Source organism: Cryptomeria japonica, chromosome 10 (genome assembly GCF_030272615.1).
Source record: "Cryptomeria japonica chromosome 10, Sugi_1.0, whole genome shotgun sequence".
Classification (NCBI taxonomy): domain Eukaryota; kingdom Viridiplantae; phylum Streptophyta; class Pinopsida; order Cupressales; family Cupressaceae; genus Cryptomeria; species Cryptomeria japonica.
Genome location: NC_081414.1, coordinates 807,310,003 through 807,320,162, shown reverse-complemented (window position 1 = coordinate 807,320,162; position 10,160 = coordinate 807,310,003). Strand labels below are relative to the sequence as shown.

The 10,160-nt window shown below is 33.9% G+C and overlaps 1 protein-coding gene across 1 annotated transcript; it reads right to left on the bottom strand.

Annotated features, from left to right (window-relative positions):
* Positions 1-3,644: 3,644 nt before the first annotated feature.
* Positions 3,645-9,229, bottom strand: LOC131859295 (MLO-like protein 9). Its single transcript, XM_059212887.1, has 16 exons — positions 9,101-9,229; positions 8,933-8,990; positions 8,582-8,847; positions 8,383-8,499; positions 7,859-7,955; positions 7,664-7,744; positions 6,941-7,026; positions 6,776-6,844; positions 6,601-6,689; positions 6,445-6,494; positions 6,322-6,362; positions 5,196-5,369; positions 5,076-5,110; positions 4,890-4,958; positions 4,568-4,628; positions 3,645-4,485 (listed from the first exon to the last, which is right to left on the bottom strand). The coding sequence occupies exons 1-16, from the start codon at positions 9,227-9,229 to the stop codon at positions 4,225-4,227; spliced, it is 1,683 nt and encodes a 560-aa protein (XP_059068870.1). The 3' UTR covers positions 3,645-4,224.
* Positions 9,230-10,160: the final 931 nt, after the last annotated feature.

Below are 10,160 nucleotides of genomic sequence, written 5' to 3'. Positions count from 1 at the left end.
GGAGAAGTCAGGCAGAACTGACAAAGTATCGAATTTAAGGAAAATGTCTATGTTTATTTGAATGTGCTGAGTGTGGCATTTGCCTTTGCTGAATCAGTTTCTTTGTGGGCCTCCTGACTGTTTTGAGCTTCTACATTCAAAAACATGCAAAATTAACAAAATTAAGACACTAACAAAATTACGACAATGTATACTGATAAAATTATTTATACTGTAGTATTTTATTTGTTGTGTAATAATTGCATTTCTCATTGATAAATCTAATTTTTTGATATGGCTGATTTAATAGTTAGAATGTGTAAAGATGAAGAGAAACAGAAATCTGAAAATGGCAGGTAATCTAGGACAAATGTATAAATCCAGAAATGTCATCGGAGTATTTTACAGACCTATCTAAGATACACTGCATCCAACTTTGCCTTTCCATTCTTATATCTGTTATCAAATATGAACAGTGTAGAGAAAGTAATTTGGCATATAGTTGACATTACCTTGAGGAAAAGCATGTGGTTGGTCAAAATCTTCCTGCAGATGGCAACTTCCTTTCGTACACTCTGCAATTTACACAGAGCAATTAATTTAGAGGCAAAGTATTGTTTTTAAATCATGCTTTTAAAAAAAATTGTGATGATAAAAAGGAGTGGTTCTGGGGATGTTACACTGCTGTCCTCTTTTGCAATGGTGATGATGGAGTTGTTCATGGCAAGTGTTAAGGTTCCTTGCATTTCAAATTAAATATAACTTAAGAAACTTAAATATTATATTTCATGTATATATTTTGATGAAGGGAATGAGACTGACTTGAAAAAAACGATTTAGATAATTTTTTGACTTGTTTTCTGGGTTGCACGAGTCTAGTCAAAAGACTTGCGAGTCCAAGTGAAAGACTCGATCGTGAGTCTTTCCTTGCCTCGACTCGCCTCGCGAGTCCATGGCAAGTCGACTCATGGCGCCACTAGACTCACGAGTCTGTGGGAGTCCACGAGTCTTAAAACTATGATTAACACTTGATATGGCCTGTGCATGTTTTCTGATAGGGAGCATTAGAACTACTCTGCATCTCAGTTACTCAGTTATAATGCTCCCTTTCCTTGGATTTATTTTATATGAAACTCATCTTACTAGCTATGCGCACAATTAGGGAAGTCGTTGAACTCCCATCATAATATATAGTTGTCAATATGCTTACATTTTTGCACTGAGGATTACTTCAGTTCTTGACCTGGTCTTTCAGATTTTGTTGGAGGCAACCCAGACTATGTGGAAAGCTATAAAGTGCCCTAATGTATGAAGGAAATCGTAAAATTGAAGGGAGCGGCTACTTTGAGTCACAAATATGAAAGCTATCTTCCTATAACACTTGTTAAAACATACAGCTTGAGTGCACGGAAGATACCATGTTCCTACCTCGCATTTAAGGTAAATGGGGATTTGAATTTTTCTAGGCATAGATTCACTGGTCGATATAAAGGGCAGGGAATTGCTTCAGGGAGATGGATTTCCGAGACAACAAAAAAATCCCTAAATTTTGGATATCTAGTTACAGTGAGGTGCAAGTAGTGTTTGAACAGCAAGGAAACCATACCTGGATTTCTGCCATCCTCTTTTGTCATCTTGGAGATTGCTTGGAAGAGTGCTTGCCCTTCTTTTCCTCAGCCTGAAGACACCCGCGCATAATAGTTTTGTTTCTGAAAGGGAGGAAATTAATTTTTTTAGTAGACTGCAACGGAAACAGGAACCGCTGAGCCTGATGGAAATAATACCTGCAGTGGGCACGTTGACTACTCTGCAGAACGCCACAAAAAACCTTCATGCTGCATGTAGGAGACATGTGGCCAGAGGAAGGGAAATTGTGTTGCCTTCAAATCGTGGAAGATTTTTATTAAATGGAAAAAGCAGAAAACACCAGGGAAAACTTAAGTAGCCAACCAGAAAATGGGAATAATTATTAAAAAATGCACTTTAATAGCCGAATTTGTAAAAACCATAGGATAAACGTTGTGTGGGGAGCTCAAATTAATTGAAACAAGTGGAGTGAAAACATTAGTGTCTACCTAAAGGCAGGGACTAATAACATGGGATGTTTAGGGAAGAAGAAGAATAAGTGGGGGAAAAAGCTAGCCTCATCATTATGCAGAAGAAATAACGCCCAAATTTCTTTGACGGTTCTACATAAAGAAATTGCAACAAAATCATTGTGAATAGGTTAAATATAGAGACGGAGGCACAGCTAAAACTTAATGGGCCACAGCTTGTCAACATAACATTCGGAATGCAATTGGTGTTTTAAAAAAGGAAGAAAAGGGTGTGGGGGAGGACTATAGCAAATCTCCGGGTATAATTCTATAATAGTATCTCACTTGGGCTTGATCCAAAGGAAGCAGGCAAGTGAAGCAGCCTACAAAGGTTACAAGGTACATTCCAATGCATTACCAGAAAAAACAGAGTGTTAAAAGTTGACAGAGTATAAGCTAGAAGGTCACAAAACAAGAAAGAACAATCAGTAACCAAACCAGCACCGCTGGAATACAAAATCCGTGCTCCTATAGATGCAAAATTAACTCCCTACATGTTCTCCATCAGTCCCCCCCAAATCCAAGATATGTGAGCACAATTGGCAGCCCCACGAACAGATGAACAGAGTTGTACTACACAAACAAGAATTTAATACTTACCTCTACTGTGAGCCATGAATATCAAAATTCAAAGAAAAAGAAAATAGAACAAGAAGCTAAATTTCAATTTACATACCCAAATAGTCTTCGGTGAACGACCATTTGAGAACCTGCCAGTGGGTGTGTGCGTATCAAAATCTCTACCATAGGGAGGCATCCTATATCTAGCAAAAGTACCCAAATAGTTATTGTTTCCAAATCTACAGAAGAGTCCCCAAAAATGTAAAAAGCAGGAACAAGTGACCCAGATTCCAATTTCCGTCTCTGGTATTTCATCATTGCTTTTGCTTGCAGAAACAGCTGTTGAAGCAGGGTAATGATTGTTCAGAGAACAAATATTTTCAATGCTGTGAATTTGGGAGTGGAATGGAAGTCCCTAGAACATTGGTGGCTTAAATTAACTAGTTAACTCCTCGTCAAAAAATGAAAAGGATATTTGGAAAAGTTTCCACACTTTTTCTTTCAGTACAGTCATGGGTTCCTCGCCTCTCTCCAGCAGAAGGCATATTTCCATTGGACACAACAAAAAGATTTAGTGGGATGAGATGTGTGACTGACTTTTACCACCACCATCACCTAAATTTGGCCCGTCTGATCTGTTGGAAATCTTTAGACTGGATTGATTTAATATCTGTACGCTGGATTGATTTAAGAGTTTGATTCAATTGTTAGTGCCAGTTCAAGTGACAAACATTTATAAGAATTATTAATAGTGCTGAAAAAATATATTAATAGAGTTGAATCTCCATCGTAATTTGCACAATTTCTTTCCTTTTTTAAATGGTTCATGTACTCACAGTTCAAAGCAACAACTAATAGCAAAACAGATAAATGATTCATTTGAAACTTTTAGAAAGAAAAAACTAGTATGTTGTTGGATTCGATAAAATAATTACATAAAATTGTATCCCTTAATGCCTATCTGCAGGAACTAAAAAAAACTTATAAATTGCTAAGACCACAAATAATTGTGGTCACAGATTGATGCAGTCCTGGATGGTGTACTTTCAGCAGGTAACCTCTTCTCACAGACCATTCAATTTTAAACGGCAAAATAAACATCAAGCACAATTCTCCTACGTTTTCCATTAACATAACTTATCTACATCTTTGAATAGATGAGGCAATTAACACAAAACGTGGAACTTAAATAACCTATAGCATAATCAGGTTGAAGTATATATATACATCAGAAATTTCTCAACACACGGCTATACAATCTTAAAGAGTCATAGGTCCTCTATCGTATGAAATTTCTGCTCAACATAACAATAATAACTCAGGAACAATAGACTGAGATGCCTGACATGTCATTACGAGCTTCACAGTTTTTACTACAAACAACTCTTACACAAATATACGCACTACAAAAAAAACTGTCACATTAGTAGCTGCCAATTATTATGAAACTATTCACACTATATTAAGGAAGTCGTCATCCATTAATTGCTCGTCACTATGTCTCCTGCAAGATGCTCCTGCATCACAGATTGTGTCCTCCTTGCTTGGATGAGTCTCCATGTGAAGTAGGGATGATGCCTTCTATATTTTACTTTATAGACTCTTTTGTTTCAATATGTTGTTTGTTTCCATGTGAATTAGGGATAATCCCTTCTATTATTTCCTTTACAGACTCCTTTGTTTCAACATCTTGTGTGTCTTCATGTGAAGTAGGGATAATGCCTTCTATCTTTTCCTTTGAACTGTCATTGGGATTGTGGTGATGTTGGGGAGAAGATCCTTCAGTTGGATTAGGTTGTCTGCTTGATTGATCTTCCTGCCCTTTTTCTCCCTCCATGTTTGCCCCAAGCTGCAATCACAAATCTCATATTTCATTTTACAGTGGTATTGAAGAGGGCAGAAATCAAACGTGCATCTATCTTTATGAATACCTGTGTGATAAGTGCGTAGAGAGGGAGAGTTACATAGCTACACAACATCTGAACTCCAATCCTAATCAAGAACAAATGCATTTTGAGTTAACAATATTGTGGCTCAAGAAATAAGTATAATATTGATAACAAAAAATTTGTAAACACTTCAGAATTTTTTTTAGTATTACATGTGTTTCATCAAGATACTGAGTTTTAGTAATATCTTAAACATTGATGTTAAAATTCTTCTTTCAATGATCTTAAGGTACTGCCAAAAACATTTTCCTAAGAGGAATATTGCCTTTTGAAAGCAATTTAACAGGTCAAATAATAAACTTACCCCAAGCTTATTCTGACTACAATATCTTGATCCCGTTTATGGAAGCAGGATTTCAGACCATACTCGTACTGCATCAATCATAACATATGAATGTACATGGTTTGTTAAGACCGGGAAAATTCTATCAAGCCAAGATTAACTAAAAGTAGATATGAAGATGTTTGGATATAGATGTTTCTTCCTTACCATGTCCAAAAAAAGAAAGCCATTTGGAAAGCGTTCTGCAAAATGAACATTCTATGATTACAATCTGTTAAGCGTGGGAAAAAGAGAAGAAATGAATGCTTTCGGAAAAGCTTTTCTAACCTGAAATAGGGTAAAATGAATGAGATGGAGAATCAACCGAGGTTTACCAAACCAGAACAGTTGATTATTGGGCTTCACCACTGGAGCTTCTTGCTCAATAGGATTTCTATCTTGGCTATCTAACGCCATTTTTGTTATTATGACTTTCATCTTTGTTCCCATTATCAGAAGAATCTGTAAAACAAAAATATTTAAAGCCCTTCAAGTTACCATTAAAATAATGCTTTGACACTTCCACAAGTAAAAGTTATAGGATCATTCAAGCAAAGGGCATGAATGTTTGCAAAAGGTAACTCGCACTTGGTCAAACTCCGGTGCTTCTGAAAGGTCATTATTTCCCCATTACACACTAGCATCTAGAGAGAATCGGCAATGCCCCTATCAAATACTAGCACACACAAATGGAGATAATTGTACACTTCCAAAGCACCTCCTGCCTCCTTGCGTCTTCTAACCCATAAGTTACATCAAATATCAAAATAGAAACATTATTTTATCCCTAATATATTTTCTTGTTTTATTTTTGTCACCTAATATATTCCTAGCTCTAGTGTTTATTGCACTTAGAATGAAATTGTGTGCTTGTGTATTGCTAAAATGAAATCTAATTAGTTGAGCGAAAGTGAACAAATCATAGACATTATTAAACAATTTAGGATATTGAACACTTTTGTTGAGCTAATCAGCTTAGAACTCTAACCTTCTTAATAATATAAAGATGGAGACATTTCAAATGTAAACAAATTACAAAATTCAAACACTTCTTTATGTTTTTCCAACTACACCTTACACAAACTTTCTCAACCACTTAAAGCCTTAGTAGCTCCAAATCAATTTTCATATTTGGTATTTATTATATTTAGCATAAAGTTAAAATTTATAATTTTTATCTCATTGAAAAAAAATTATATTGGTTAAATAAAATGAACACACTATACAAATTAAAGTATTTATTCTTGAAAATTAAAGATAAGGATAATTATAATTTTCTACATATGAATTGTTTTAATGGTGACAAAGATCATAAGAATATCATGTGTCTAGTTGCAAAATATTTTTTATATAATTATAATTAATTAATTAATTAAAAATCAACCAAATGAAGCAAAGTATTGTGTACACTTACAATCAATGGAAAAAATGGCACCAAAGAGAAGATGAACCACCCTGCAAATTAAATTTCATGCCCATCAGCGTGTTAAATAAATAGAATTAATGCAAAAACAAATATAAGGGCAGCTAGATTTACCATGTCTATTGAGAAGTAAAAATAAGATGGCAGAAGACCATAGATGTGGACTGCATACAATTTGACATAAATTGTTCAAGCAATCAATTTCAAATTAAGAAGATAGAAAGTACAAACATAATGCCACCATTATTTGATTATAATTATGAAACACACCTGATGGATACTAGAACACTAAAGTCATTGTCTAAAGATCTCTTTATATGTGTTTGAAAATCAATTTTATTGTGTCGATTAAAGGGTGCCTACAAAATTAAACATATGCATAACTATGGGGCTCTTGACAGGTATACAATATAAAACTTTAAAAATGTGGCCTAAGAAAACTTACAAGTTCAAAGCTATGGCACAATGTTAAGTAATCCGCTTTGGTTGAGGCAAATTGTCTAAAAAAACACACCTACAAATCCAAGAGTTAAGACTTTAGTATATAGAAATTACAATGAGGATAAATTTAAAATAAAGAACAACTATTTGAATTGATAAGTTCACTTACAATCCAATTGAGAATTGGTGTTGTAGAACAAAAGCTCATGATCCTCTTAAAAATGGTTTCATGGGTAATTTCGATCTTTGAAGGATCTACAACACAACAATTACACATTTGCTCACCTTCCAAATCCAAAAATGATTTATAGCTACACATCATTTTTTTTAAAATTTTAATTTCAACTTTTTTTCTACAAATAGACTATTAATTTTTTATTTCATTTTTTCATGAAAATAAAAATATATGAAAAAAATTATTATTATAAAAAGTGCTTTCAAATTTTAAAGAATCTCAAAATTTCCTATAAATTATCAACTAACTTTCAAATGAATTTCTAAATAAACAAAAGAAAAAGAAATTTTATTTTCTTTTATCTATAATTAAATGTACTTTATAAATATTTTAACTAAATAAATTAATATAAAAATTTAAAAATGAATTTAAAGATTAAATCAATTTTTTCTCTTGCTTATTCATTGAGATGATGGGTCATGAAAGAAAATATTGGCATGGTCTAATCAGAAATGCTAACATTATTAAAATATTTTATTAATTATCATACCAAAAACTCTATGCTTTAAAATAATTAATTCTAGATTAACAAATTGAAGTGTTTTGAAAAACCATGAATGACATTTTCTCTTTTATTGAGAGAACATTGAAAAAAATTTACAAAATAGAGGACAGACAAACAACTGTCATTAGAAATGAACAATACAAAAGACTAACGTAACAGCTCCCAGCTCCAAAAGAACATAACTCCATAATACAGCTCTACATTAGATTTAGAATTAGTTTTAGCTGGTGCAGCTGAAAAACCATGAATGACATTTTCTCTTTTATTGAGAGAACATTGAAAAAAATTTACAAAATAGAGGACAGACAAACAACTGTCATTAGAAATGAACAATACAAAAGACTAACGTAACAGCTCCCAGCTCCAAAAGAACATAACTCCATGACAATACAGCTCTACATTAGATTTAGAATTAGTTTTAGCTGGTGCAGCGAAGCCTCCAGTCTGTTGGAAATAAATGAAATGAAACATCTTACCAGAGACATTAAACTGATGAAAATCAAACTGTCAAAGCAAATTGCAGATCTAGCGTCTTTAAAAAGTGTGGGATTCTTCCCTTTGACACCTAATCTATTGAGATTACAACAGTGGGATTCTTCCCTTTGCCACCTAATCTATTGAGATTACAACAGTTTTTTCATTCGTAATCCGAAACATTGATACAAATAAAATACACAGAATTAATCAAAAAAACATATCATAATATAAAAAAATCTTAACCAACCAATGGAAACTTCCTCTTCCTTCCATGCTTTCCATTTATTCACCTGCACACATCACATAGCCTTCTAATTAATTCTCTCTACTTTACATCTTATATACATTTCTTTTGCATAAAACAATAGCAGGAAGAAGATTTAACAACCCATACATTTGGCCGTCCGAGTGTCATGATTACAATGCAAGACAAGACATGAGAAATGGCCAATACGAAAATGAAGAGGTGCAGTTGGTGGAGTCCATCTTGTGATATCAGAGGGACCTTCCCCTGTATCAAAATAACACAGGCCGATAAGCACTTAAATCTATTTCTACTACAAATACTATGAATACTAAGCATAAATACTTACTTTTTTAGCACAGAGACCAGTCACAGTCTCCTCTGTGGCCAAGCTACGCCTTAATGGTGTTTCAGAAGCTGATAACAGGAGGAGCTTACGATGATGCTGTCCAATTAATGAAATCTTTTCAATCTGATTAGAAACATGGTCTGCTAAGGCTTCCTCCTTTGAACAGGGGAGCAAAGTCTCTCCTAAGCTCTTAGATACACAAATCTCTGAAACTGGCTTCTGCCCAACAGTGAGCATCAGCGAGATAAATCCCAGAACCATCAATTCTGCATAATCATCAGAAAAATCAATATAAATCTCTTTATCTAAGTAACTTGCTGAGATTGACTATGACAACATCAAATTTCTCACCTGCTTTGATCTTTTCCAGTGCTTTGCTCAGAGCTTTCTTTCGGCGTTTCTTGAGCCACTGCATTCCAAACACACACAAAACCAGTATTCCAATTCAATCTGTATAAGTAAAAACTGAACATTCAACAGAATTGCATGTAAGATGTGGAAATACAGAAAAAAACCTACCTTGGAAAGGAATTGAATAGCTTGCTCGATTAGCATAGAAATGATTACAAAGTCGAAGCAAACAATGGCCACAGCCCAGGTGGGCGTTTGTTCTAAGGACCGAGAGTCTGCATTGCCCCCTCCCGCCATATCCAAATAATTATTCTTGTTCTTGAATGCTTAATTTGGAATGTTTTGAATCACCATGAATGACATTTGGTGACATTATAAAGGCTATGGAGAGCGTGAGGAGCATTATATTATATGCTGTTGTACTGTTAATAAAGCTCACTGGTATTGTCCAAGCCCACCAACTCCATTTTTCTGTCAACCCTCGAGCTTACACAACTTAAAAAATAACGTCCCGGATACCATTCTTCCAGCTGTTAAACTAGGAAGAATGTCACATCTTAAAATAGCCGCCCTTAAACCATTCGTAGCTGTGATTGCTCAATATAATTTAAATTGTATAATTTTTCTTTGTTACAAGATACCTTTGCCCAGGAATGAAATTATATTTTATAGAGAAAAAATATCTATATTGCAGTTATTTGTCTCTTTTTATAACATTCATTCCATTAGATTTGTCTCTTTATAACATTCATTCCATCAGATGCTCATTTGTGGCAGTCTATTCTATTCTCTGGACAAGCTACTCTTTTCTATTCTTTATGAATATGACAAAAAGTAACACATTCTAAAGACCAAAGACCTAGTCAAGATTGTCTACTCTATTCCTTTCTTTAGGAATATGAAAAAAAACCCAGATTCTCTAGACCAAAGACATACTCTACTAGAAAATATGTGGAATAATTTATGTAAATAAAATAAATTGAAAGATTAAAAGATTTTATATTACTTGTAATTTTGTGGGGTAATATATGACTTTAATAAAATCAATGAGAATTTTAGTTGTTTATAGATGTGCAAGTGATTTAGCCAACTAGATGCAGTGAGTTTTGACATTTTAGGGAATTGTTCTAACGTTTTTTATTAAGGGAAAATCAAGTTTTGAAGGGACCCGAAACCCTTTACAATAAGATTTTGAAAGGATTTGAAATCCACAATCAAAAAGTTGTCC

Bases quoted from the DNA above. Each gene is read 5' to 3' on its own strand.
- LOC131859295 (XM_059212887.1), bottom strand. From the start codon at position 9,229: ATGGCGGGAGGGGGCAATGCAGACTCTCGGTCCTTAGAACAAACGCCC. The intron at 8,991-9,100 runs GTAGGTTTTTTT...TTTGGAATGCAG, and splicing joins CTATTCAATTCCTTTCCAAG to TGGCTCAAGAAACGCCGAAA. The intron at 8,500-8,581 runs GTAAGTATTTAT...ATTTTGATACAG, and splicing joins CTGGTCTCTGTGCTAAAAAA to GGGAAGGTCCCTCTGATATC.